This window comes from Panthera leo, chromosome D1, assembly GCF_018350215.1.
Source record: "Panthera leo isolate Ple1 chromosome D1, P.leo_Ple1_pat1.1, whole genome shotgun sequence".
Lineage (NCBI taxonomy): Eukaryota > Metazoa > Chordata > Mammalia > Carnivora > Felidae > Panthera > Panthera leo.
Window position 1 is genome coordinate 105176419 of NC_056688.1, and position 26966 is coordinate 105203384.

Here is a 26966-nt window from a genome sequence, read left to right on the forward strand (position 1 = left end):
AGGGAAACCAACCTACGAAGGCTCCTCCTCCGTCTGTCGTTTCCCTTTCCAGTGTAGGAGCCCTCCCAGCATCGAAGTCAGCAGGTGCTTACACGAGACCCCCCCCCTCCCCCGGTTCAGCTCAGGTTTTTTTTTTTCCCAAGCCGGGGCGTGGGGTGGGGTGGAGGTGGGGTGTTACTTTCCCACCGGTGGGCTCGGAGTGACATTTCCCCACCTTTCCAAAAGCGAGAAGTGAAGGAGTAGGGCAGCCGGCGGCGGAGGGGGGAAGACGGAGACAGCCTTTAATCGGGAAACCTCAGGGAGGGACGAGGGACGGCTGGAGGCACAATCCCAGGGGACTCCCAGGCCCTCTGACTCTTCTCCTCCAGAGCGGGGAGCTCAGCAGCCCCAGCCTTCCTTCCAAGACAGGCTGCCGTGGTGTCCGAGGAGGATGCGACCGTGGAGAATGCCGTTTGCCTCCTCTCACGGCACACTCCAAATGCTTCTTGGGGACAAGGCTGCATTGGACCCCGGGGACGTTCCCCCCCAGGAGCCCTGCAGCAGTGAGCCTCTGGCGTCGCCAGCCTCGGTCGCCCCAGAGCCTCCCTGCCAGCGCCCAGGGCCCCTGGCAGTTTTCTGTGTCCGAAGTCTCCCAGGCAGGGCCCTGAAGCCGAGGCCGGCTTACCCGGTGGATTCCTCCCCCTCTGAGGTCCCCGTGCGCGGGGGGCTGGGGCTGGCCATGACTGCCAGGGCCGCAGACAGTCTGGAGGCGGCGGGAGAGAGTCTGCGAGGCCGGAGGAGGGTGGCGGGGGTCTCTGAGGGGCTGGGGGCCGTCGTGGAACGGGCTGACGGTTCAGTCAGGACGATGGCAGGCGGAGAGGGCCGTCTGGTCGCTGTCTGGGCTCCAGATGAGGATTCAGGCTCTGGGGTTACAGGAGGAGGCCCAGGAGCTCCGGGAGCGGCTAGAGGTAGAGTGGAGGCTCTTGGAAGGATCAAAGGCCCCGGGGAGGGCTGGGAGGCCCCCGGCTCCCCTGGGAATGTGCCCCCAGGCCCCGGATGGGGTGAGGGTGAGGCCTGGTCTCCTGAGGGGCTCGTGGGTAGAGTCTGCGTGGTGGTCACGTTCGTTCTGAGGAGGAGCTGGAGAACATGGGGCACTGGTCTCTCAGGCAACGCTGCTGGGGGGCCTGGGCAAGAGCTACAGTTCACCGGGGCCTCAGTGTCCCCACGGGGGCTCCGAGCTGCCTTGCCAGACTCCACGGCTCTTCTTTCCAGGGAATCTAGAGAGAAGAGGAGGAATCAAGATGCACATTGGTTCTCCGGACGGCCGAGGCGGCTCTGGGATGAGTTGCCCTGGGGACGGAGGCCGCTCACACCTGGTAAGGACCAGCTGGCCCCTGCCTCCAGGGAGAGACCAAAAGGGAACCTTGAATAGAGGGGGGCAATCCCCCAAAGTCACTCTGCCAGGCATTGGCTCTGTGACGTTGTATAAGGCACATAACTCCCTTGGGCCTTGGTGTCCTCATCTGTAAAATGGGCATCATCACGACGTACAGAGTCACTCTGAGGACTGAATGAACGGTGCATGGGAAATCTCAGCCTAAACCCGGATGTTAAGGACGGACGGACGTTGGGTGATAACCATGTGTCCGTGGAGGTTCGTGGATTGTGGCAAACGGACCATCTGGTACAGGATGTTCGTGACAGGGGAGGCTGTACTGTCTGCTCATTTTTCCATGAACCTAAAACTGCTCTAAAAAAATAAAGTCTATTGAAAAAAAAAAAAAACTTTTTGGAGTCTCAGCCTGGAGCCTGGCACGTCATAAGGGCTTGGCACACGGGCAGAGAACAAGCAAAGGAAGAGGCTTAGGCGGAGAGAGCGAGGAGTGAAGACGCATAAGAAGGGAGAATATTGGAGGGGCGCCTGGGTGGCTTGGTCGGTTGAGCGTCTGACTTCGGCTCAGGTCATGATCTCACAGTCCGTGAGTTCGAGCCCCGCATCAGGCTCTGTGCTGACAGCTCAGAGCCTGGAGCCTGTTTCAGATTCTGTGTCTCCCTCTCTCTCTGCCCCTCCCCTGTTCATGCTCTGTCTCTGTCTCAAAAATTAATAAACGTTAAAAAAATTAAAAAAAAAAAAAGAAGGGAGAGTATTGGAGAAAGGTATGATCAGAAGGAGACAGATGCTGTCAAATCCATAAAACCTGGAATGATTACATTTTACTTTTTAGAATTTTTAAAAAAATTTTTTTAACGTTTATTTATTTTTGAGACAGAGAGAGACAGAGCATGAACAGGGGAGGGGCACAGAGAGAGGGAGACACAGAATCTGAAGCAGTTCCAGGCTCTGAGCTGTCAGCACAGAGCCTGACGCGGGGCTCGAACTCACAGACTGAGATCATGACCTGAGCCAAAGTCGGACGCTTAACCGACTGAGCCACCCAGGCGCCCCTACTTTTTAGAATTTTTGTAATGTTTTCTTATTTATTTTTGAGGTGGGGGATAGAATGCAAGCAGGGGAGGGACAGAGAGAGCGGGAGACGCAGAATCCGAAGCAGGCTCCAGGCTCCGATCTGTCAGCACAGAGCCCCACGCTGGGCTCGAACTCACGAGCCGTGAGATCGTGACCTGAGCGAAAGTCGGACATTTAACCGACTTCATTCCAGGTGCCCCTGGAATGATTTTAAAAATCATCTGAAAGACGGACACACAGCTCTGAATATACCCGAAGGCACGGAACTATATGCTTTGAGTGTGTGAATTAAGTGGCGCATGAATTACATCTCAAGAAAACTGTTATGTTTATTAAGTAGCAAAAGGAAACAATTCATATTCTATTTCAGCAAAAAGTGGCTTCTCCCTAAAAGGAGCTATTGTTAGGAAGAGGCACATGGCGAATGGAGCCAAGGGTGGAGTGTCCCGGGAGAAGCGGCCAGGCTCTGCACCTTACCTCCTTGGGCCTCTGTTTCCCCTTGTGAAGGCAAGACAGCACGGGGCAAGGAATCGGAGAGACCCCGGCTTGAGCCCAACACCAGCAGCTAGAGCTTGAGTGGTGATCTTGAGGTCTGTGGGTTCGAGCCCCGTGCGCCCCAAGCGCGGAGCCTGCTTGGGATTCTCTCCCTCTCTCTGCCCCTCCCTCAGTAGCGTGCGCGCGCTCTCTCTCTCTCTCTCAAAATAAATAAACATTAAAAAAAAAACCATACAATAGCCACACGTAAGGTACTTTACGGGCGTGTTAAATTGGAAAAATTAAATTCAAGGCACATGGTGTAGAGCTGGAGGACGTGTGGGGAGCCGGCTACCCCACGGCAAGTTGCCGCTTGGTCGAGGGGCCCCATCTGGTGACGCGCTGTCATGCTGCTGGGGTCCCCGCGCCACACCCGCCCCCCCGCCCCAGTGCCCCATGGCCCAGGATTCCACCTGCTAACCACAGGGCCCCGACACAACTCACAAAGTGTGAAAAGAACAAAGTTGTCGGACCCAAGATTTTTCACAGCAGGTCCATTATGGATAGACAGAAAAAGAAGAAGAATCGAGAAACTGTCCAAACGTCAGCTTAAAAGTCAGAGGGTGAGCAAACCGGAGTATCTGGGGGCTTTTTACAACAGCTAGCTCTGGGCTACGTGGGTACTTCAAAGCCATGTGTTACGGCACTTTGTCTGGGTCCTATCTGTACCTCTGCAGAAAGAGCCACACGGGTGGACCCTCATGATGGAATGGACAAAAAAATGAAAATCGTGTTCAGCAGTCAAGACAACGCAGGAGCTACAAAGCATCAACTCTGGGCTCAAATCCCGGCTCTCCGGCCCGTCAGTTACGTGACCTTGAGCGTGCCCCTCCACCCCTCTGCGCCTCTGTTTCCTCACCAGGAAATTGGAGATGGTAACACCTAGTATTCAGGACATACTGTGGTTACTCCCCTGCCAAGTTGATTCAGTTCCTAAATAGTGGGGTGTTTTTGTTGTTGTTGTTGTTGTTGGAAAAGGGAGAAAGAGGAGAAAAAGAGATTAAGGGAGGAGGTAATGAAGGAAAAGGGACACAGGTGTCACGGATGTGGCACAAGGGACGCTGGATGAGGATGAGCGAGCCCAGGCTTGTCCTCGCCGCGTGCTGGCGGTGTGGCCTCGAGCCAGACGCGTTCCCCCGCTGAGCCTGGGTGTCTCACACCCAGCCCTTTACAAGTTCTCCGTTTCTGGCAAGAGCAAAGTGCAGGAAGACAGTGGAGAAGCCCCAGGGCCCAGAGGCCCGCTCACCTGGACAGGAGGGACAGCAGTCCCCAGGGGGCGTGGAGGGGTCCGAGCAGGCCGGCTGGCAGGGCACCTTCTCACAGCTCACCTCTCCCAGCTGGGGAAGCACAGGGACACACGTGAGGAAGCCCCATCCCGTCCCAGGACGGCACCCCACGCTCCTCTTACGCCCACAGAAAGCTCCTGGGACAGAGGCTGAACAGCAGGGCCGCTTTAAGGAGACCACAAAGAGGGAGGATACCATCAAATCTGGAGGCATGCTGGCCGGCAATTAAAGCTGGGAAGGCAGGAGGAAGGCGGGCTTATGTTGGCTGAGGGGACTTACAGTTTTGCAAAGGGACAACAGGCCAGACGCAGTCCCTGGCCGGGCAGCCCCTGCGTCCCCAGGCCCAGCTTACCTGGCACGTGCACTGGGTACAAGGCTCATCGTCCAAGGTGAACACCTGGCCGTTCACCACCTTCCTTCCCTCATAGTTGCAATCTGCGGGAGCAGAGGGGACAGCGCCATGAGGGCCAAGGCCCAGCTGGAAGCCTCGGACATAGGGGTGCTGGTCCCACTCACCTCTGCAGACCGGGCAGCATTCCCCGTCGGGGTGGAAAGGGTAGGTGCAGGTGATGGGGCAGTCCACCGGGGAGCAGGCCACCGAGCCCAGCTGCGGGACACAGAAAACACACAAGGCCTTTTGCTCCGAGCAGCTGATGGGACACTCGGGAAGGACAGCCGCATAACCACGGAGCGACCATCGGAGCCACCACGGTTGGGGGAGAGGTTCATTCACTCAGTCTGTCTTCTCGACAGAACGCAAGCCCCACAGAGCCAAGGGCCTGGCCTTGACCGTGCCGCTCATCTTTCAACAGGTCCCTGCCGATCAAATCCACAAAATACCCAGGAAAGGTGAGCACCAGAAACCGAGGAGACAGAAGGACCCGGAAGCCTGAAGCTCCCGGAAGCACGTGAACAAATAGGGCCACTCAGAGGCCCGAGACGTTCACCCTGAGTTTCTCTGTTTCTGTAGACCTTGTCCCTTTCCACTCGGCGTGCTCACTCGACTGGCCTCGGACGTTTCCAGCGTGACAAGGAATAGGACTTTTTCCCCCATTTTCCAAACACTAAATGATGTTAACTATCTCGCATGCTTTTTCAGACCGAGAGGCAGCCTGGCTTAGGGGCAAAGGTTCACCTCCTGGAGCGCAGACTCAGAATACTAGCATTCGATTCTTGGCACTCGAGTGGACCAGCGTGAGAATCTTGAGGGAAGGACTTCGTCTCTCTGTGCCTCAGTTTCCTCACCTAGCAGATGGACATGACCCTGGCACCTACCTCAGAGGATTCCCCCGAAGATTAACTGAGCTCATGCAGAGAGAGGGCCGAGAGCTGGATCGGCACACAGCAAGAACTCGATAATGGGAGTATATCACAGATTCCAGCTCAGAGTCCTGGGCTTGAGGCCTTCACCTGCACCCTCAGCGAGCACGCACGTGTTTACTACTGGGAGCCCCCAGGACTCCCCCTGATCACCCAGAAGCAGAGGGCTTTCGCTGGGCAGGCTTAAAAAATATTTCTCTGGCCCCGAGTAAAGATTCACCCTCGGTAGGGCCGGAGGGAGCCAACTTTCACCGTGACCCAGGATGACTTTTCTCTTGGAAGGTTCTGGATTTTGCCTCCAAGGTTCATGAGCAGGGGTCAGTGTCTGTGGAGTTTCCACAAACAGGGGTCAGGTCTGGGTGGTCCTTACCAGGCAGATGCAGCTCAGACACGGGTCCAGCACGGATGGGAAGGTCTGGTTGTTGTAGAAGATTCTGCCTGTGTAGGTGCAGCCTGCCAGAGAAAGCAGGGGGTGAGCGCCAGCCAGGAAGGTGGCTGGTGACCAGGTGCCTGCCAAGGATGAAGGTCCAAGAGTTTTCTGGGAAGCAAAGGTCAGGCCAGCCCCAGGCAGTCAGCACGGGGTTTGGAGAAGAGACAAAACACAGGTCTGGATTGGGCGTGGACTTTTTTTTTTTTTTGGCACTGGATTTAGCAGAGGGGTCAGAGTGGCTCTTCTTCCAGGGAGGGAAGCGTTTCCTCCCCTGCCCCTCACCGGGCAAGATCAAGCCGGGGGGACTGGGAGACACAACCTGAGAGCCCGGCACCACAGCCATCCTCTCTGCTCCCCCATCGACCCCCCCACCTTCCAGAACATTCCCCCACACCGCCTCCCTCCGCTTCCCCAAGCCCGCAGAGGCCAGATCTGAGGGCTGCCACCTCGATGCCATTTATCACATTCGAGTAAGTATAAAAGGAGGTGACAGGACAATAGGTAACTCTTTTTTCATGTATATATGTTAGATACATTATTTGTTACTTACAGACACATGTTATAGATATGTTATATAAAGATACTTATGTCTTGAAAAGAGATGAAAAAAACAAAACCATGAGGCTAAAAGTGATAAGGGGCCCTTTAAATTGTTTTTATTTTTGCTCTCTGTATGTTCTTCAATACTTTTGAAATAATAGAACAGGTGAAAATTAATATAAAAAAAATAAGTATCGGGGAGCCTGGCTGGCTCAGTTGCAAGAGCGTGTGACTGTTGAACTTGGGGTTATAAGTTCATGTCCCACGTTGGGTGTAGACATTATGTAAAAATAAAATTTTAAAAAGTGGAAAAAAGTATCATTTTTTAAAGTTTACTTATTTTGAGACAGAGAGAGAGAGAGAGAGAGAGAGAGAACACTCATGCAAACAGGCAGAGAGAGAGAGAGAGAGAGAGAGACAGAGAGAGAATCCCAAGCAGGCTCCACACTGTCAGCACAGAGCCTGATGAGGGGCTCAATCCCACAAACTGTAAGATCATGACTTGAAATCAAGAGTCAGACACTCAAGTGACTGAGCCACCCAGGCACCCCCAAAAAGTATCATTTTTATATTCTCTCACTGTTCCCTGTTTCACAGGTGTGAACCTTTGTCACCCCACCTAGGCTACAAACTCAGCATATCTTTCTTTCTGCTTCTAGCACCCAGACCGGGCCTGCCTTGGGCAAACTGCTTTACGAACCACCCCCCTCACTTTCCTCATCTGTAAAATGGGTTTCTCCCATGGGGCTGTTGTGAGGATGACCGGAGATAAAGCCTGTGTGGTCCTGTCTGGAGGAAGCTGGGGCAGGGTGAGCCCAGATGTGGGAGGGAGGGGTGCTGTGTAGCCCCACAAGCAGGGAATTACCTGCTGAACAGTCCGGACAGCACTGTCCAGGGATCCGAATTGGGTGAGGGCAGGAGTCCACGCAGTCTGTCCTCTTGCAGCTCACTGAGCCATCTGCCTGAAGGAAGGAAGAACTTCACCCAGACCCCACCTGACACACCGGGCCCGGCCTCCTTGCCCGACCCCACCCTCCCCCCCACCAGAGAGGGCAATGCCTCAGACTGGCCAAGGCTTGCCTGGAGGGCGCCATGATGCAGCTAGGACGTGGCAGGTACCCCCACACAGAGGACCGGCTCCTTGGGAAAGGGGGTGTGAGCCTTCCGGGAAGGCTTCCCTATCTAAGGACAAGGAAGGTCAGAGCGGGGTTTTGGTCTCCTCGGCTTCCTGTCCTTCTCTGGCAACAGCCAAAGCTCACCACCACCCCATCCAAATTCTCTCAGCTTTTCCCTGGAACCCTGGCTCACCCCAAACCTATAGAGTACAATAAAATCCTATTTTTATAGAAAACTATTCCACCGGAAATGTCTATTTCAGAAGACAAAAGCACCACATACGGTTTCTTTTCTTCCCTCCGAGAATCTGAACGTTGACAAAGCTTTCTTAGACTACGAGTGCCCTGGGTCAGTCACAAAGGGGAAAGGCAGCGGAGGTACCCTCCTCCCGACTGTAATCCCAAGGAAACGTTCCCAAGTTCTGCAAGGGTCTAAGGCTTTTTAACAAATGGCGCATCCAAGGTACTTGGGGGCTGTGCCTCTCAAAAGCCGGTGTGCACATGGGTCACCGGGGATTAAAATGCAGATTCTGAGCCCGGAGGTCTGAGCAGCCTGGAGATGGTGCGTGTCCAACATGCTCCAGGTGATGCCGAGGACACCGCCGGTGCAGGGACCTCATTTTGAGAACTAAAGCTCTAAGCTCCGAGGCATGAATCAAGAACTCGAAACAAAAGCCGACGTGCGTACTTAACGAGCCGAAACAATAGTGTTTCTTGGTAAGTGGCTATGTTGGCATATCGGGGTCAACCGGACTCTAAAGCTCGAGCACCCCCTCCTTATCCATTTCTGATGAACTGAGGTCACAGATTCACGTTCCCAAAGGAAACACTGCAGCTTCGCAGGAAAGGCCTGCACTACTGAGCCGCGGGCTGTTACGCCCCTTCAGTTACCTGTGCCCGGGGAAACCTGCTCTTGGGACCCGAGTCCTCGCAAGCAGCGTGTGGCACCCCATTTAGGCAGGCTGCCAAGCTCCGCTGTTCCAAAAGAGCTACCGAGGACAGAAGAAACTGGGTCCCAGCCCCTCCTGTAAACATGGAACCTGCCAGCATGGGAGGGAGACGAGGGGCGGGCTGAGGCGGCCCGGCTTCTGGAGCAGGGGGTGCCCGGCCCGGAGGGCCCGCGCAGGGCAGAAGGGCTTGCTCGGGGCGAGGCAGGGACCGCCGGGGGAAGCAGCTGAAGGCGTGCACGCTGTCATTCACCTGGCAGATGCATAACTCACAGGGGTCACCGGGAGACCAGATCTGTCCAATAGGAAACTCAACCCCGTTGTCGTCGAGAGAGCAGCCTGGCCGGGGGACAGTGAGGGAGAAAGCTCGGGTGGGCGCGAGCGCCGAGGAGGTGCTGAGCGCCCGCCGGACCTACAGCAACACCCCACCAAGGACAGCCGCCTCTGCTCGCTCACACTACCCAGGCAGCTCCCCAGGTGTCTGTCCCGCCACCTGCTGGACCCAGGGGCTGCCCGCAGCTGTCTGTGGGGTCCCTCAGTTAGTGACTCTTCCCTCCAAACGTGTGCCCAGTTCACACAGGCACCTCGCACAGACATACACTTAACCTACAAACCCATAAACACACATAAACCTACAAACCCATTCACACACACACGGGCACACTCGCACAAATACTGCAAACACATACACACACACACACACACACACTCACAGAGACATACACACTTACAGAAACACACACCCTAAGTCTTTGCACGCAAAGCTCAGCCTCCCTCCTGGAGGGCATCGCCATGGGCTGGAGGGCATCGCCCTGGGGTGCAGGGCTGGGGGCCCTCACCTGTCATGGGTGTGGGCTCCCGGCAGGTGAAGCAGCACTGTCCAGGGCCCAGCCACCACTCCTCTCGGGGACAATCCAGTTCCGGACATGGTGTGAAGGAACATTCCACCTCCCCGTTCTGGAAGAGAACCAGGCACATGGGCCAGTGAGGGCAGCTCCCCGGCCCTGGGCCATCTGAAAGCTGAAGAGGAGGCTGCCAGGCTGCTGCTGTCATTCTCCTCAAAGTGACAAAGAATCTCCAGGGATAGGGGTGGGGGTGGCTGGGGGGAGGCCAGGAGCACGTTCTGGGACGTCCCAGCTGTTGGGCTGGGGGTCTCCGCCTGCCCGGGCCATAGCCCCAGCACCCCTTCCCTTCACTTGTGCAACAGCCTTCTGCTCTCACCCCAGTGCACCCTCACTCTGCAGCCACAGAACGTTCTCATGCACCAATATGATCGCACGGCTCCACCAATTAAAACCGGTCATCAGCTCTGCCAAGTCCAGAGCCCTCAGCCTGGCCAGAAAAGCCCTTCCTGAGTCTGTGGGAGAGGCTGTGAGGCCCCCTCCTCCCCGCGACCCCTTCCTCTAAGGACTGCCTTTGGTTGACAGCCGCCGAGTCCTTCAGGTGCCTGGATGGTTCCTTCACCCCCACTTCCCGGAGAGCAGAGGGAGTGCATACAACTAACTGATGCGAGCTCCCTGATCTCTGCGCACACCCGTCTCTGCCGTGCAACTCCTTCCAGAGCTCCCTGTGGAGTCAGCCTGAGACCCCATCTTCACCTGGCTCCTTCCTCTGCCCTTGGCTGCCATTCCGAAGATGACTTACACGAGAATCCTGCCCCAGGCCCTGCTTCTCAGACCCCAACTCAAGGACCCTCCCTACGCACAGCTGCCTCTCTGGCCTAGTCTCTTGGCACTCTGTGCCCCAGGCAGCAGGGACACGTTCAGGCCTTAGAAAGGGCTGTGCGTTCTCGCTTCTGCCGGGCACACCTGCCTCAGGCTCCTCTCCCTCACCCCTCAGGTGTCAACTTAACATCCCTCCTCCAAGAAGCCTTCCCTTCCGGTGAGGAGCCCCGGTCATCAGCCCACAGCCCACCTAGGCTGTGGGCTCCCTGAAAGAGGGGACTGGGGCTGTCTTGTGCTTAGCTGTGTCCCCAGCATTTGGCATTGCTCTGGGCACACAGTAGGTACTCTATAAATAGCTCTGCTGAAGGGTGAACTCCAAGGAGACTGTGGGCAGGCCTTGGTGAACGCGAGTAATGCCCCTGCTGCCTCAGTTTCCCTTCTGCCGTGTGGCAGCTCCTAGTCTCCTGGTCGAGGCATGCTGGGAAAGTCCTGCGCCCTGCTCCCCTCCCCCACCCACCTACCTGGCAGACACAGGTGGTACACTCATCACCTCCCACACTGAACACAGCCCCGTCTGCGTACCACCGGCCGTGGAAATAGCATCTCACTGCAGAGGAGAAAGGGAGAGGCAGCTAAAGAGAAAGGGGAACAGTGGGGAGGGGAGGGGCCCTCGGGAAGCTAACACTCCCACCATGCCCTCCAGCATACCCCACACTCAGGGAGCCAACCGCTCCCCTCCAAACCCTTGACAAAAAAAATAAGCTGTTGCTTAAAAACTGATGGAGAGTGAGTCATGTGCAAACTAAGGTCCTTAACCAAAAAGGGAGGGAATCCCGGAATAACTAAAGAGTAAGAAAAAAAAAAAAAGAAGAAATGAAAAGAGACTGGCCCAGACACCCAAGACAAGGTCTGGGACAAATGACATCCCCTGGAGGTAGGGAGGAGTCAGTGAGAGCCTCTCCTCTGAAGACTGCCCCCCTACAGATAAAAACAGCCTAGGGGCGCCTGGGTGGCTCAGTCGGTTAAGCCTCCCCTCTTTGACTCAGGTCATGATCTTGTGGTTTGTGAGTTCAAGCCCCGTGTCGGGCTCTGTGCTGACAGCTCAGAGCCTGGAGCCTGCTTTGAATTCTGTGTCTCCTCTCTCTGCCCCTCCCATGCTCATGCTCTGTCTCTCTCTGTCTCTCAATAATAAATAAACGTTAAAAAAAAAAGGTTTTTTTTTTTAAAAACAGCCTAAAAATTGGCCCAGGTCCCCCTGGCTTAGACCGCCTTCGGTTCAAATCCCAGCTACACAACCCACTAGGGAGGGATTCAAGGGGACATACTTAATTTGTCTAAGCCACAATCTTTTCATCTGTAGAATGGGGTTGATAAGAGCTGACAAAGGCTCCTACTTCATAGGCAGTATATTACCTATTCAGAAATGTCTTAGCTGAAAATAATACTTAAAAGTTAAGAAAATAATTTTTTAGGGGCGCCTGGGTGGCTCAGTTGGTTAGGCATCCGACTTCGGCTCAGGTCATGATTTCACAGATCGTGGGTGTGAGCCCCACGTCTGGCTCTGTGCTGTCAGCACAGAGCCTGGAGCCTGCTTGGGATTCTGTCTCTCTCTCTCTCTTTCTCTCTCTCTGCCCCTCCCCCACTCGCACTCAGTCTTTCTCTCTCTCAAATAAATATTTTTTAAAACGTTAAACAAATTTAAAAATTAAAAAAAAAAGAATTTTTTTAAAGAACACCAGCTTTGAAATCAGGCAGCCTTGATTTCCAGTTCTGTTCTGATATTAACTGGTCGTTATGTCTCTGGGCAGCAATGACTTCCGTGAGCCTCAGTTTCATCATCTATGAAATGGGCCTCTGAATCGTACTCCCTCAAGGCTGTGCCACATGGATTCAATGAGATCAAGGGCTGGCAGGCAGCAGCACAGAGCCGTCGGGGAACATTTGTGATGATGATGAGGTCATCCCAGGAAAAGAGAACCACATTTTCAACAAAGGACCAACTCATTAGTGGGGAAGGGGAGACGCCCTTCTAGTCTCAAGACAGAGCCATGCCAAGGATGGACTCACACCCCTTCCTGGCCGTGCTGAAGGCACCTCCTAGAGCAGGGGCAGACTGGGCTATGAGCCCAATCTAGCATCTAAAGCACTATGCACATAGTAGGCGCTCAGTTAAGCTGGCACTTTGAAATGCTTCACTTGATTGGAGTTTCTGAAGCAAAACTCAATCTCCTTCCCCTGCTCTGTTCACCCTGCTCCCAAACACACACACAAAAGCCGAGTCCCCCACCCGGAACCCCAAAGACTCACTTACCTGGAATACAAGTACAACAATCTGACTTCAGGGGGGTCTGACAGGGGCCGGGAGGACACTCAGGGGACATGCAGGACACATTTCCGGCCTGAGGAGGGGAGAGATGGTGGTGGGTGGGGGCAGAGGGGAGGAGGGGAACCAGGCCCCAAGGCCCCTCAAGCTCATTCCCTATCTCACACAACCCCTCAAGCTTCCTGTCCAAGACCAAAGCCTCCGAAAGGAAGCCATCCCAAACCTTTTGAATGCCACCATGGTGACAACAAGGACAGTGTGCAGGGACTTAGTTCCTGGCATTTGCTACGGTGTGGTGAGAACATCCTCCCACGGCACATAGAAGCTTCTGGAAGGATGCCGGGAAGAGGCAAACAGAGGTTCCTCCGTCAAAGACACCTTCCTGTACATCTGAGTTTTGAACCATGTGACTCTATTGGCTATTCAAAGAATTAAATTTAAAACTTACTTTTTTATTAAAAAATATTTTTAACACTTATTTATTGTGAGAGAGAGAGAGAGAGAGAGAGTGTGTGTGTGTGTGTGTGTGTGTGTGAGCAGGGGAGGATGAGAGAGAGAGGGAGGGCGAGACAGAATCCCAAGCAGGCTCTGCACTGTCAGCACAGAGCCCGACGTGGGGCTCGAACCCACGAACCGTGAGATCATGACCTGAACCAAGAGTCAGATGCTTAACGGACTGAGCCACCGGGGTGCCCGTTAAGACTTAATTTTAAATTTGAAGTTAAGGCAAAAAAATAAAAAATAAAAATCCCCCGCCTCAAAAAAATAAAAAAATAAAAAATAACCCTCCCCCCCCCCCCCGCCCCCACCTCTGGAGCAGCAAGAGGTGAGTTGCAGTGTTTGCTCCTCCACGAACGAGTCGTGTGACTCTGGACAATGTCCATCACCTCACTTAGCCTCAGTCTCCCTATCCGTGAGATGGGGTAGAAGAGGTGCCTCTGTCAGGGATCGCTGACGATACACACAATGACATGATCCACGAAAGTGCTTGGCCACTGCGTGTGTGTGGCACACAGGAAGAGCCCAGTAAAGCGTGGAGGTGGCTGTCTACCTGCCTCACCCCCCCATCGCACACTGCAGCCTCTGCGGTCACCTCCAGGCCAGTGATGGTCAGAGGCTGGTAGTGAGGGTTGGCGATCAGAGCCCGGGCCTTGGATACAGACAGACCTCTTGGCACCTCCCGGCCTCGGTCTTTTCATCTGTGGAACAGGGACAGTAAAGCCGACCCAGACGAGCTGCCAGGAGCCTCGGGTAAGGCAACAGATGAAAGGCCCCAAGCCCCGTGCCTGGTGCACACTGCGTGCTCATAATCAAATCTGTGTGACGGCACCTGGCGTCACAGTAGGAACACAGTAGGTCCTTCATAACCATTCTTACAGAAGTGAATTTGCCTAAAGCGAAATAATACTCTTAACAAGCTGCGTCTGGTAATAAGCCTCCTCCCTCCCAGATGTGGATACCTTTATTGTGCTGGCAAATATTTTGCCTGGAGAGAAAAACAGCCTCCCTGGTGGGAAGTTTCCGAGGGAGTTTCATCCCCTCCCCTTCCTAGACAGATGGACCCTGTTTGCCTGTTGGCTCTTTCCTGCTCAGTAGAAGCCTCCCTGACTCCACAGACCCCCACGCCTTTAAATTCGACAGATTCCAACCAAAATCCACAACCTGGGAACTCTCCTTCCATTTGACAAGCTCACTTTTAACACCCGATCTTTCCCTCTTCCTCTAAAACCCCCAAAGGTTAGGAAAACACCCGCGAGGCTTCAGGGCTCTTGTGAGGCTCACCATGCAGACACAGACGGTGCAGTTCTCATTGGCAGGTGAAAACACGTCCCCTTCGGCTCGGATGACGCCACTGTGAAAACAGCCTTTGAAAGACAAACAAGAGTGGAGGCATCAGACCTCTTCAAAGTGGTGGAAGCTTGAGATCTCATTACTTTTCCAGGCATAATGTACCTGGAACATTCTCTCACTAGCCAAGATGTCCTGGGAGTGGCAGATCCAGGCACCCAGAACTGTGCAGTCCTAGGACCCCCCCCCCCCGGAGGGGTAAGCAAGAGACACCCACATCAGATGGCCCAGGAGGGCTCCATTGGTGTCTGTAAACCTAGAACTATATGCAGGACCTGGCATATTTTCCCCATAAGGCAGGAAAGGCAGCCAGACAGCCCTGGGTTCAAAATCTGGCCTGTCCATTCAGGAACCCGGGTGACCTTGGACATGTCACTTAGCCTCTCTGGACTCAGTTGTCTTTATCATAAAATGGGAACACCACTGTGGGCAGGGACTTGGACGGATCCACAGCCATTCGCAATCAGGGCTCAGTATAGAGCAGGAACGTGGTAAGAGGCCACGAACATCCTGAAGACACCACTAAGTCTATGCTCATTCTAACCCTTAGGAAGATGTCTTCACTGCTGTTTCACTCGCAGTGGCCTCAGCATCTTATCACCGGAGCTTCAGAGAACGCAGCAGTTCCGGCCCCCCCACCCTCCCAGGTCTACTGAAGGAGAAGCTGCATTGTAACAAGATCCCAGGGATTCGTGTGCAGAGTGAGTTTTGCCAAGCTCTGTTTGAAGGACTCGTTAAGATTCAGGGTCATTATCCTTGCAGCAACGGGAAGCCGATGAAAAACTGTAAACAGATCATGGGAGGGAATTGGAAAGAGGACAGGATTGATGAAGGATCCCTCCTCTGGTTGTGGGAGGGGAGTTGGGACAGGGAAGGGGACATCTGGAGAAGGGAGATGTGGAGGAACTCACTGAATGAATGAATGAATGAATGAGGCTCAAAAAGGATCCCCAAAAGATGGAAAGTTCCCCTTGAGGGATACCACAGCGTGGACCAGTGGGTCTCAAAGTGTGGTCCTTGAACCAGCAACTTCAGCATCACCTGGGAACTTGCTGGAAACGCAAGTCCCCAGGCCCTACCCCATGCCTAATAAATCAGAAGCTCTGGGGGTGAGGCCCCCAGATTCTAGTGATTCAGGTGATTCTAATGTACCCCAAAGTTAGAGAACAGCCTTTCAGCTGCAGAAGGGCTGGGGAAGAAGAGAAGCAGGATCATGAGGGGGACTCTTAGCCTCCCCCAGACCAGCTCCCACCTGTGCACGACGGGCAGCAGCCTCCATCTTCGGAGGGAATCGGGTGGGAACAAGCAGCTTCACACATCACCTTTTCACAGCTCACCTCCCCGTTCTGGAAGCAGAAGCAGGACTTCCAGCCATCACGAGGCCCCAGACACTGGACCAGAGCAGCCCCCAGGACCCCTTCCACCTACCTGGCACTGGCACTGGGAACACCCGGCCTCTGTCCAGCGGCTTCCGGACTCATACGTGGCTCCCAGGTGCCAACAGGCAGAGGACCCTGGTGCCAACCACGTGGCCTCTGGGCCCCTGGGCAAGTAAGGAGTCACCTCCTGTAGTTTCGAGGGAGGTCCCAGGGTTCCCAGGAGGGAGGCACTAGGCACAGGAGTGGCCACCAGGGTGGCTGGCGGCCAAGTGTGTGGTGCAGGGGTGGGAGACGGCAGGCTGGTGGTCCTGACGCCAGCTGGGGGCCCCGGGGCTCCGGAAGGAGGGCTGTGTCCAGGGGAGAGGGCAGGCCGGCCCGCCTCCGGGAGCAGCAGTAGCATTTTGGGCGGGTGCTGCAGGGGCTGCAGGATGGCAGAGGGGGCCAGCACGGCTTTGGGGAAAGCTGAAACGGAAGCACGGGGGTCTCTTGAGGGAGGCAGCAGCAGTGGCAGGAGGCGAGACTGCAGCCCACCGCCAGTCACTGAATGTCTGTGGACCAGTTTTTCTTCATCAGCATAAGAGTCTAATACCCCCAGTTCACCCCAGACCAAGGGGGCTACAGTGACCATCACACAAGGCTGAGGGGAAAGCACTACAGGAGCAGGCCCAAGTGACAAGTTGGGAGTGGGTCCCCTGCTGCCCCGCCCAGACGTGGCTTCCCAAGAGGGGATGCTGAGGCTGGGGATGAAGGAACAGCCCGGGGAAAGCTTGCCATGGGCTAGAAAGAGCATCTTCGGCATTTAGATGATCGGAAACGCATGTTTTTAGGCACACTGTCAAAGTATGGCAGAGCGAACTGACGCCACATCGTCCAAAGTGTCCCTGGGAGCCCAGGTTACTGCGACTCCTGTCACGTGCTCCTCTCCCCGCCCCCGCCCCCCCCCCCCACCTTTTACCATTTGGGGGAAAACAAAAGGGTTAGGGAAACAGTAAAATGACAAGGGAGGACGAATGGGTAAAGAAGTAGAAGGAAGAAGTGAGAAAGAAAGTGAAGAGTTGGAAATAACAAAATGAATTGAAAAAGAATGGGTAGAAAAGGAAAAAGGCCCAGCGCTGGGAGGGCAGGGCCAGGGCAGGGGCGTGGCTTGGGTGGGACGGGGGGCGTGGCTTGGGGAAACAGGCCTAAGGATGGAGCTGGAGGGCGGGGCCCGGTTGGGACGGGACCGGGGCCTGAGGGGACGGGCCTAATGTTGGGGCGGCGCCTTGGAGCTGTAGGGCGGGGCTTGGGGAAACTGGCCAAAGGTTGGGGCTGGAGGGCGTGGCCTGGGTGGGAGGGGGCGGAGCCTGCGGGCTGGAGGGAGGGGGCTGGGTGGGGCGGGGGCGGGGCCTGGTAAAACCCGGCCCAAGGTTGGGACGGAGCTGGGGCCTAGGAGGGCAAGTATGAACGGTCGCTCACCTTCACAGGACACGCGGTCAGCTCGGAGCCTGAAACCAGGTCGGCATGTGCACAGGAAGCTGCCCACGGTGTTATGGCAGGAATGGTGACAGACTCGCCTCTCCAGAGGCCTCCGACACTCGTTTACATCTGCAGGAGAGCCTCGCTGCCAACAGCCGCCTTGTTGAGGCTACTTCTTCCTCCATCCCTGGGCCCAGAAGAGACTGGGAGACTCTCCCAGCCATGTTCTGACAGGGTCCATCCCTACCTCAGAGTGTGGGAGGTGACTCAGATGTCTAGGAGTGGGGCCACAATCTACTGCTAGTCCCTTTGGAAGGTTCATACATCCAGTTGGCGTTTAATGGATGCACCGGTGACTCATCCCCCAGCACCACGCAGCAGTGGTTACACGCTGGCTGGTGGGGACGAGCCCTGCTGGGAATGTCATCTCCAAACCTTCCACCATCCCACGGGCCAGGTTTGAGATGGTGCAGCCCCTTCTGAAAAGAGTCTCGAAAATCACGGCACTGCTTCAAGGTAGGCTTCGGGACAAATACCAAACTCCACCAGAACAAGGTCTGTTTTCAGGTCCACGGGACCCCACCTTCAACCCATGAGCCAAGCTTGAGCCAAACATGCCAATCCCTTTCTGGAAATATCTGCTAATGGGCTGAGAAAACAGGGGTCTCCTTCTAAACCAGAGGAACCAAGACTAACACGCTTTATTTACCAAGGGGAGCAAAGGCAGCCAAGAAAATGGGTGAGCAGAGAGGAATCCTTGGGGTGTATCTGGGAGAGGGGTGGAAGAGGAACATAACAGGATGAAAGTTGCATGTGGCCAGGAAAAGTCCAAGACAGGGTCTTCCGTGAGGAGCCACGCCAACCCCAGGAAAAGGCAGGCTCTGAGCAGACGCTCAAGTGCTTACGGGCTCCAGGCAGCCAGGAGGTCCAGACTGCTGGCCCGTCCCCGTCCCTGGGCTCGCCCTGTCCAGGTGACCGGTGGCTGGCAGCCTAACCATGAAGACAACAGGGTCCCCCCCACCTTACCTACACAGGAGTGCCGGTTGCCATGGAGATGGAAACCCGGTCTACAGGAACACCTGTAGCTGCCGATGCTGTTTCTACACCTCTGCTGACAGGGGGTCCCGAGGCATTCGTCAGTGTCTGGAAGGGACCAGGGCAAGCCTGAAGGTCATTTCCCCCCCCACGGAGTATCGGAATGGTGTGCTCCCCCGTCTTCCTCTCCTGTTTCCATCCTCAGGGCCGTGAAGGACCATCTTAAACCCTCTCTTTCTCACCACCCACATTCAGCCTATCAGTGACATTCTCCCTGGACCAGCCCTCTTCTCTCCATCCTCACTGCCCTACCTAGCATGGGCTGCCTTTGCGTCTAGTCTGGAGAAGCATAATGGCCTCACGCAGCTCCCCTGTACCCCTCCTAAGCCATCTGCTACCTGGCCTCCAGGCTGTTCTGTGCAAAGGGCACCTCTCTGATCAGGCCACTCTCTGCTCCCACAGGCACCACTGTGGTACCAATCCTGCACCATAGCTCTCGACCCCCCGGGCGGCCTTTCCTACCTCCTTCCCTGCCCCTCACCTTTGTTCTGCCATCGTCTAAAAATGCACCATGTTCTTGGGGGCCTCCCTCTTGGCCCATGTTCTTTTGTCTGCCTGGCATGCCTGTGCATCTTGACTGGGGGCAAACTCCTACTCATACCTCAAAACTCAGCTTCTATAGCACCTCCTCTGTCAAAGCTTCCCCAGACCATCGTTTAAAATCATGAAAAGCTGGAAATAATCCACATGTTCATCAATAAAAGAAGAGTTGGTAAACTAGGGGGTGTTTGTGCTGCAGAGCAGCAGGAAGCAGTTAAAAAGAACAAGGCAGTGGGGTGCCTGGGTGGCTCAGTCGGTTAAGCGTCCGACTTCAGCTCAGGTCATGATCTCACAGTTCGTGGGTTTGAGCCCCGCGTCGGGCTCTGTGCTGACAGCTCAGAGCCTGGAGCCTGCTTCAGATTCTATGTCTCCCTCTCTCTCTGCTCCTCCCCCGCTCATGTTCTGTCTCTCTCTCCTTCAAAAATAAATAAAAACATTAAAAAAAAAAAAAAAAGGAACAAGGCAGGTTTGTTTGCCCGGATGTGGAGACACCTTCGCGACAGGTTGCTGAGAGGAGAAAAAGCAAGGAGAGGAACAACTGGGTTCAAATCCCAGCCCTAACATGATCTTGGGCAAGTCACTTAATTTCTTCAATTTCTCAGTGGTCCTACCAGGAAAACGGAAGTAAACAGTATCAACCTCACAGGATCAGTTTGAAATGGGAATGAAATGCCAAAAGGCACGCAAAGTGTGAGCACGGTGCCAGAATCCAGTTCTGCAACCGTCTGCTGCTCGTCTCTTGTCCTTAATTAGGTTTAGATGAGGTCTTGAGGCGGCTGGGGGGTTGGGGGGGACCCTCGTGACGGGATCGTGCCCTTAGAGCTTGCTACCTCTACTTGTAAGAACCAGCAAGAAGTGACTGGCTACAAGCCAGGAAGGGCCTTCACCCGAAAGTGAATGGGCTGGCACCTTGACCTCGGACTTCCCGGCCTCCAGACCCGTGAGAACAAATTTCTGTTGTTAAAGCGGCCCATGCGGTGGGATTTTGTTACAGCAGCCGGAGAGGGCTAAGACACCAGGGTTATTCCCCAGGCAGAGTAGAGAGAAGGAGGGGCAGAGAAGGTCTGGAACTAGCAACTTTTAAAACTTATTTTCCCATTTATGACCATTTCAAACAATAGAAAATAATAGCGCAGGTTCATGGGGCAGCTTTCCCCTCATCTGCCTCGTTTAAGAGAGAATGCTTCCTTCTGTAAGTCATCTTAAAGGAAAGGGGGACTATGTTCAAAGATCTCCCTCATCCTGTCCACTCAGGAGCAAAGACTCCTTCCTCTCCCCGGAGCTCCCCCAGCACTGACTCCTCACCCCAACCTCATTCTGCCTCTCCCCACCAGACTGGGGGCAGGTGGAACTAATGAATGCAGGGGGTGAATGACTGCAGCAGGCACGGCGTCCCACGTCCCATGTCCCACGAGGCCCTCCCTCACCTCGGTGGCCTCCTCCGCCCAGCCCCTAGCTCTCCCCTAGGCCTCTCCAGCCCCCTCCCTCCACCCCGCCGTGCCGGGTCAGAGCAAGGGCCCTAGGGTCGACATGCCAGGATTCAAGCTGACTCCAGTGTTTACTGACAGAACGGCCTTGGGTGAGCCTCAGTTTTCCCATCAGCAAAATGGGGGTGATACAATATCTCCCTCAGGGGACCACGGGGAAGGTAAGACGCAGTAATGCACGGACGAAGTGCACATGTTGGGCTGGGTAGGGCCGCGCCTTCAACTCAGAGCCCAGCAGCGGTGGTCACCTGTCCCTGGGCCACTCACCTTGGCAGCTGTGGCGGTCGGCAGACAGCTGCATGCCGGGCCCACACTCACACACAAATCCGCCTTCTGTGTTCACGCACTGGCCCTCGCAGGAGGAGCTTAAGCATTCGTCAATGTCTGGGAAGAGAGAAAACATCTTTGCACGGACGACTCTGAACGTGGCTGCGTGCAGGGAAAAACTCTACCCCACAGGGACCCTGTCCGCGCAAGAAGCCCGCCTTCAGCCGGGTGGAACCCCCACCTGAGACAGAAAGACCAGGCCCCAGGAAGGTCATCGGCCATGAGGGAACCTCCAGGAAGCAGAGGCCGAGAGGCCAGGCTCCTGCTCTGTGACCCATGCAGACCAGATGACAGAGAGCATGGCTGAGACAGAACGATTTTCAATGGCCCCACCGCAGGGCGACCCTAGCAGGGCAGAGGAGACTGAACGGGGAGGCTGACTAAAGTCCACTAAGTGTTTATTGAGCACCACCTGTATGCAGCCGATCTGGAGGGGGGCCATTGAGGACACAAATGTGACCAAGGGGACAGAACTCCCCAGCCCCGCTTCATGGCATCCCTTCCTCCTCTAAGAACTGTGGTCCATGGTGGCTCTCAAGGACCCACAGCATCTGCAACTGCCCACTGCAGTCTGCATCCGAGTTCCCGCCCCCTGGCCCCGTGCCTGCAGGACACCTGCATTCTCTGTACTTGCTCTCCCCACAGCGGCCCCTCGGGACCACAACCGCCGCCTCTAGGAAGCCCACCTTGACTAACCCCATCCCACCGGGATCCCTCGTGGTGGCGGCCAGTGCTGCCCTGCTCGGTGCTAGCTCTGACACTCTTCTCTGGCTTTTCCTTGACCCAGTCCCCTGGGCAACAAGAAGTGTAGGCAGGAAGTACTCCCCATGAAAAACATTCAGGGGAGGATGAATTGCTTCAGCCTGCCTGAAGAGGATGTTGCAATGGGGCCCGAGCACCAACACTCCTTAGTGAGACCCTTGGCCCAATGGTTCTCCTTCTGAGAATACTGAGAGAGGCCGATGAGAAGCCTCCTTCCTGCAGCATTACTGACAGCGAAACACTGCAGGCGACCTAAATGAGGGACAGCAGTGACAGCAGCCACAGGCATGGCCGGTAAAAATTCTGTTGTAAGGACTGTTCCCCACTCACCATATAAGGTGAGCAAAATAAGGAGCAAAAACTATGGATAAGGCATGACTGATGCCAATTTATAAAACACACAAATATGCATCACGCGCACACACACACACACACACACACACACGGCCAGGGAAAAGGGAAGAAAAAACAAGTTCATTTTAGGAACAAATATCTAGGGACATCGGGGACATGTTTGTTTTCATCTTCTACCCTCCTTTTACTTTCCAAATGTTCCAAAATAAGTTGTTTTTCACTTTTATATTTGGGGAAGAGACCTTAGTTTTACAAAGTCCAAATTCAAAAAAAGGCTTTCTTTCAACTCTCTGGAAAGATATGCAAGAAACTGGTCCCAGAGGCTGCCTCTGAGGAAGGTAACAGACTTGGCCTGTAAGAACTTTTTTAAAATCACATGGGGCGTGTGGGGGGCTCAGTCGGGTAAGCTTAGGACTTTGGCTCAGGTCAGGATCTGGTGGTTCATGAGTTCGAGCCCCGCCTCGGGCTCTGTGCTGGCAGCTCGGAGCCTGGAGCCTGCTTCGGATTCTGTGTCTCCCTCTTTCTCTCTCTGCCCCTCCCCACTTACTCTCGGTTTCTGTCTCTCAAAAATGAATAAACATTAAAAAAAATTTTTTTAAAGGGGCGCCTAGGTGGCTCAGTCGGTTAAGCGTCTGACTTCGGACTTTGGCTCAGGTCATGATCTCCCAGTTTGTGCATTCAAGTCCCGTGTCAGGCTTTTTGCTGACGGCTCGGAGCCTGGAGCCTGCTTCAGATTCTGTGTCTCCCCCTCTCTCTCTCTGCCCCTCCCCCACTTGCTCTGTTTCTGTCTCTCAAAAATGAATCAACATTAACAAAAATTTTTTTTCATTAAAAAAAAAGAACTTTTTGAAATCACAAACGAATCACACTTTTACACAGTAATTATTGAGGTTTGCTTCCCTCAGTGACTCAAACATCACGTTCCCAAGGGAGCCTTCCGTGGTCAGCCCTGACTCCAGTCCTGGTTCTGTCCCCCTGTGGGTCCGGCTCCAGGCACTTCACCACTTAGGGTCCCATCGCACGGGGCTGCGGTTACCCTTACTTGTCTCCCCTCCTCCGATTCCGAAGCGGGGGCCAACCCACGACTCGTCACCGCAGCCCCTCGCTCAAGTTCCTGGCCCCGAGCTGCCCAAATATCTGTCAGATGGATATTTGGGCATCTGGAGGGCCGGCACCTCCCTGCCCACTCTCAAACCAGAGCTCTCCCCGGCTCAGCCTTGCCCTGCATCTCTCTGCAGACTGTTCTGGAAGGACGGCAGAGACAAAATCCCCTCTCGCCCCGTCCCCGCCAGCTCCCAGGTCTCTCACCCGTACACCTGATGCCGACAGCTGTCTCTGTCATGGTGAAGCCCACGGGGCACACCCGGGCCACCTCCTGACAGCCGCCATGGTTACAGGTAAGGTCACAGCCATACTCTCCACAGGGTCCGTGGGCTTCTGAAACAGGCAGCACACGGGTGAGCACACACCATGCCCCACTCCCGGCCGTCCCCACCTCAATTCTGCTGGGAAGGGGCTGGGGAGGCAGAAAGGCCCGATCGTAAATCCAGCACTGCCACTTACTAGCCATGAAACCCTGGGTGAGCCACTAACTTCTGTGCCTCAGTTTCCTCATCTATAAAATGGGGATGAGAATGCCCACCTAGGTGGTTGTCGGAAGATGATACTCTAAGACCAAACCCCGTGCCTGGCACATAGTCTCAGCCATGTCCCACCCCCCCCATGCCACCCCGTTACCTGGGCAGGTGGCCCCTTGCTCTCCGTCCTGGCAGGAGCAGACGTTGGGAGCAATGCAGATACCCCTCCCGCAGCCAAAGGAGCAGAGGGCTGAGAGGAGAAATGCAGGTGAGGTAGTGGGGGCTGGGGCCCCCAATCTGCCCTATTTAGGCCAGCCCAGGGAGTGAGCGCCCTGCTGTAGAGGATGTTTGGGGCACAGGGACAGGCACTTACGAAGGGTGCAGTGCCCACTGCCCATGGATGGTGCCCAGCCAGGGCAGCAGCCACTCCCGAAGCCCGAGAGGCAGACGTGGGGGCCCAGCCGGCGTCTGGAAGAGAGGAGAGAATGCTTTTCCACATTTCTGCACCGGGCAAGGGACTGGTCTACCAGGCCATGAAAGTCTCCCGGCCAGTCAACAAATAGTTCTCGAAACCTGCCAGAGGGGCAGTGGGAAGTCCCCAAAGAAAAACGACCCAGACAGTCTCTCCCGGAGGCAGGACAAAGAAAAAGGGGTGAGAGAACAGACATCAGCCTCCTACAGATACCTGCCACATGAACAGAGGCAGAGTGGCCGGGAGAGAGGGGCCTCAGCACTGACGGGGAAAGATGGCAATGGCTGAAGAGCCCCAGGCATGGCTGCCGCAGGACCTTTGCACCTGCAACTCTCTCCGTCAGGAAGGTTCTTCCTCAGAAACGCACCCAACTCTCTTCTGCCTTTACCCAGGTCTCTCGGCTCATGTACCTTCTCAGAGAGATCCTTCTTGCCCACTCTTATCTTGCTTTATTCTTCTTCATAACACGTACTTTCTGGGGCATTCGGTTACTTATCAATTTGTTGATTCATTCATTGTCTGTCTCCCCTCTCATTCTCTGAGGACCAGGGCTTCATCTTTTTTGTTCACCTCAGTGTCAAAAGCGATGCCCGCCGGGCACATAGTATGTGCTCAATAAATGGCAGTTGAGGGAAAGGTTGAGAAAGGAAGCCAGCAGAAGAGACAAAGGAGGAGGCCAGCCCCAGAGAAGCCAGAGAGAGGTCATTCCCCAGGTGACATCAATGTGGTGGTGGTGGGGGGGCCAGCAAGCTGCCCAAAACAGCAAAGGGGAGCGTGTGCCTGACCTTGGGTGAGGCATAGCACTACAGCCAGGAGCAAGTCACTTTCCCCACCTTCAAGGGGCTCTGGGCAGACAAACAACCAGGCGGAAACGAAATAGTGTGACAAGTGCCACGATGGGACAGGCTTTGGAGTCCCAAGGAGGATCAGGGGAGGCTTCCTGGAAGGACAGAATCTAGGCTGAGGCAGGAAAAAGTAGAGTAGGGGCAGGCTGTGAGAGCGGAGGGGGGTGGGGGGTGCTCCAGGCAGAGGGAACAGCAGGTGCACAGTCCGGGAGGGGGATGGAGGTGGTGAGGGGAACTGGTCCTGTGATGGCTAGGCGCCGAGATGAAGCCCAGCCTGGTTCGAACTGGGAATCCCGGCACGGCAGGAGAGGGACAAGAAAGCCCTGCCCTACGGAGGCTGCTGGGAATATGCTGCCACTCAGGCAGTCTACGGAGCACCCAGAACACGCGCCACGTGCTAGGTGCCGCAGCAGGCACTGGCCACATGGGAAAGGCAGACTCACTCCACGCCTGAGAGTATCTGTCAAGAGCGACAAGTGCTCCGGAAAGGGGAACTTTCGGCACACGGCAGTCCAGAAACATCTGCAGCAGACGGTCCCTGGAGCCTCAAAGACTCTCCCCTCTCTGAAGTTATCACAGAAGAAGCAAAGAAGCGCGGGGCTGGGGGGCTGGGGGGCTGGGGTGGGAGGTGCTGGCAGTGATGTCCCACCCGCTACCCCTTGCTAGAGCGATTTTGTCAGCAGCCTGGGAAAGAGGAGCCAGCGGCTCCGGCTCCTCAGACGGGGCTCTGAAAGGGGCTGGGGTGCCACCAGAGCGGCGGACGCAAGGATGCTCGCGAGGCTGGTGGAGCCGCGCCCTCAGGTGGGCGGCGGCCGAGCGCCCCGAGGAGCCTCCTAGGGCTGGCGGTGACGGGGAGACAGGTGGCTGGAAGGCTGTGAAACGCCGCGGGGGCCCGGCCCATCTGGGCAGGAACTGGCGGTGGCTGCGGAGCACACGTGCGAGCTGCGAGCCTGGCGGGGCCGCCCCCCTGCGCGCCCCCCGAGGCGGTGGCCGCGGGCCAGGCCGCCCGCTGACACCGTGTTCCCTCGCTCGGAGCATCACGCACACGCGGCGGCCCGGCCTCCGCCGGGAGGGGACTCGAGGGGAGGGTGGCATCAACCGGGAAAGAGCAAAGGGGCAAACACCCCACCCCCCGCCCGCGCGCGCGCACAGGCGGAAACCGAAACGTGACCCAGGGAGAGCCCGGCGGTTCCAAGGTCCAGGGGCGTGCGTGCAGCCTGGACGCAGAGGAAGCCCCCAGCCCCGGCGCGGCCGGCGCGGCCGGGAGGCCCGTTCGCCAGCGACGACCAGCCGCTCCGGAGACCAGGTGGCACGTCCCGGGCTGCCCTCGCCAGGGGTCCGCGCGCCAGGGCAGACTCAGAGGGGCTCACTCAGCGCCTGAATCTCCATCCCCCCAGGTTCTTGTCAGGACAGCCCCTCCAGGGGCGCAGAACGGGTTCCCGCCCGGAGCACAGGCTGCTGTCTCTTTGTCCGGACCCCCCCCCCCCCACCACCACGGGCTGCGCCCGCGCACGGACAGCGCCCGGGAGGGGAGCCCCGAGGCGCGGCTGCCGGCGGCTCCGGGGCGCCCTTCTGCCCCACGCCGGGAGCGCCCCTGCGGCGGGGCAGGGGAGGGGCTCGAGGCGCTTACCTCTCGGCCGCGAAATGCCCGGGCGGCTTCCTCCCGGTGTAGCCGCGGGCCGGGGCCCCCGGCAGCAGGAGCGCGACGCAGGCGGCCCGGAGGAGCAGTCCGGCCCACATGACCGGCGGCGGCGGGTCCCCCCGGCTCGGCTGGGCTCCGGCGCCGCGCGCGGGGGAGGGGGCTGCCGGCCCTCGCCCCTCCTCCTGGCGCCGCGGGGAGCGAACCAGCGAGCCCCGAGCTGGCACGCAGAGCCGAGCAGGGGGGCTGGGGACTCCGAGAGGAGGGGCCGGGGGCCGCGAGGGGACGCGGCGGACGGCTGTGGCGGGAGTGGGGGGGTGGGGGGGGGGTCTCTGGCACCTCTGAGCGAAACGCACAAAAGGCAGCGCCGCCGGCCGGCCGGTGGCCTCTAGGGGAGGCGCGGAGCCCGGGGCGGGGGCAAAGATCAGGGACCCCTGGGGGCGGGGTTTCGGCCTCGGCCCACACCCCCTGCCCGGGTTTGGGAGTCAGCTTCCTGAGAAGGGCTGTGGGCGTCAGACTGAGGCCCTGGGAGGAAAGAGACTCCCGGAGCAAGGCTGGCGCGGGAGGCTGTGCGCCAGGGC

General features: G+C 56.4%; 1 protein-coding gene across 2 annotated transcripts; it reads right to left on the reverse strand.

Moving 5' to 3' along the window:
* Positions 1-267: 267 nt before the first annotated feature.
* VWCE (von Willebrand factor C and EGF domains) lies at positions 268-26486 on the reverse strand. 2 transcript variants are annotated; one of them, XM_042905369.1, is made up of 20 exons: positions 26377-26486; positions 23803-23897; positions 23590-23679; positions 23161-23289; positions 20677-20793; positions 18314-18430; positions 17288-17416; positions 15882-16294; positions 15706-15799; positions 14388-14470; positions 12594-12681; positions 10804-10889; positions 9458-9575; positions 8872-8957; positions 7422-7518; positions 5957-6039; positions 4783-4873; positions 4619-4701; positions 4227-4317; positions 268-1256 (listed from the first exon to the last, which is right to left on the reverse strand). In XM_042905369.1, exons 1-20 carry the CDS (start codon positions 26484-26486, stop codon positions 661-663), a joined length of 2796 nt encoding a protein of 931 aa, XP_042761303.1. In that variant the 3' UTR covers positions 268-660. The 2 variants fall into 2 exon arrangements, with proteins under 2 accessions (XP_042761303.1, XP_042761304.1); XM_042905370.1 differs by lacking the exon at positions 26377-26486 and having other exon boundaries at positions 4619-4873; positions 7422-7514; positions 8892-8957; positions 23803-23889.
* Between the last annotated feature and the right edge of the window lie 480 nt (positions 26487-26966).

What these genes read in the sequence shown, in the direction of transcription:
- VWCE (XM_042905369.1), bottom strand. Translation starts at nt 26,486, where the DNA reads ATGTGGGCCGGACTGCTCCTCCGGGCCGCCTGCGTCGCGCTCCTGCTG. An exon ending in CAGTGGGCACTGCACCCTTC is followed by an intron (nt 23,680 to 23,802) that starts GTAAGTGCCTGT and finishes TTCTCCTCTCAG; the next exon opens with CCCTCTGCTCCTTTGGCTGC. An exon ending in CTGTCCGGACTGTTCAGCAG is followed by an intron (nt 6,040 to 7,421) that starts GTAATTCCCTGC and finishes TTTCTCTGGCAG; the next exon opens with GCTGCACCTACACAGGCAGA.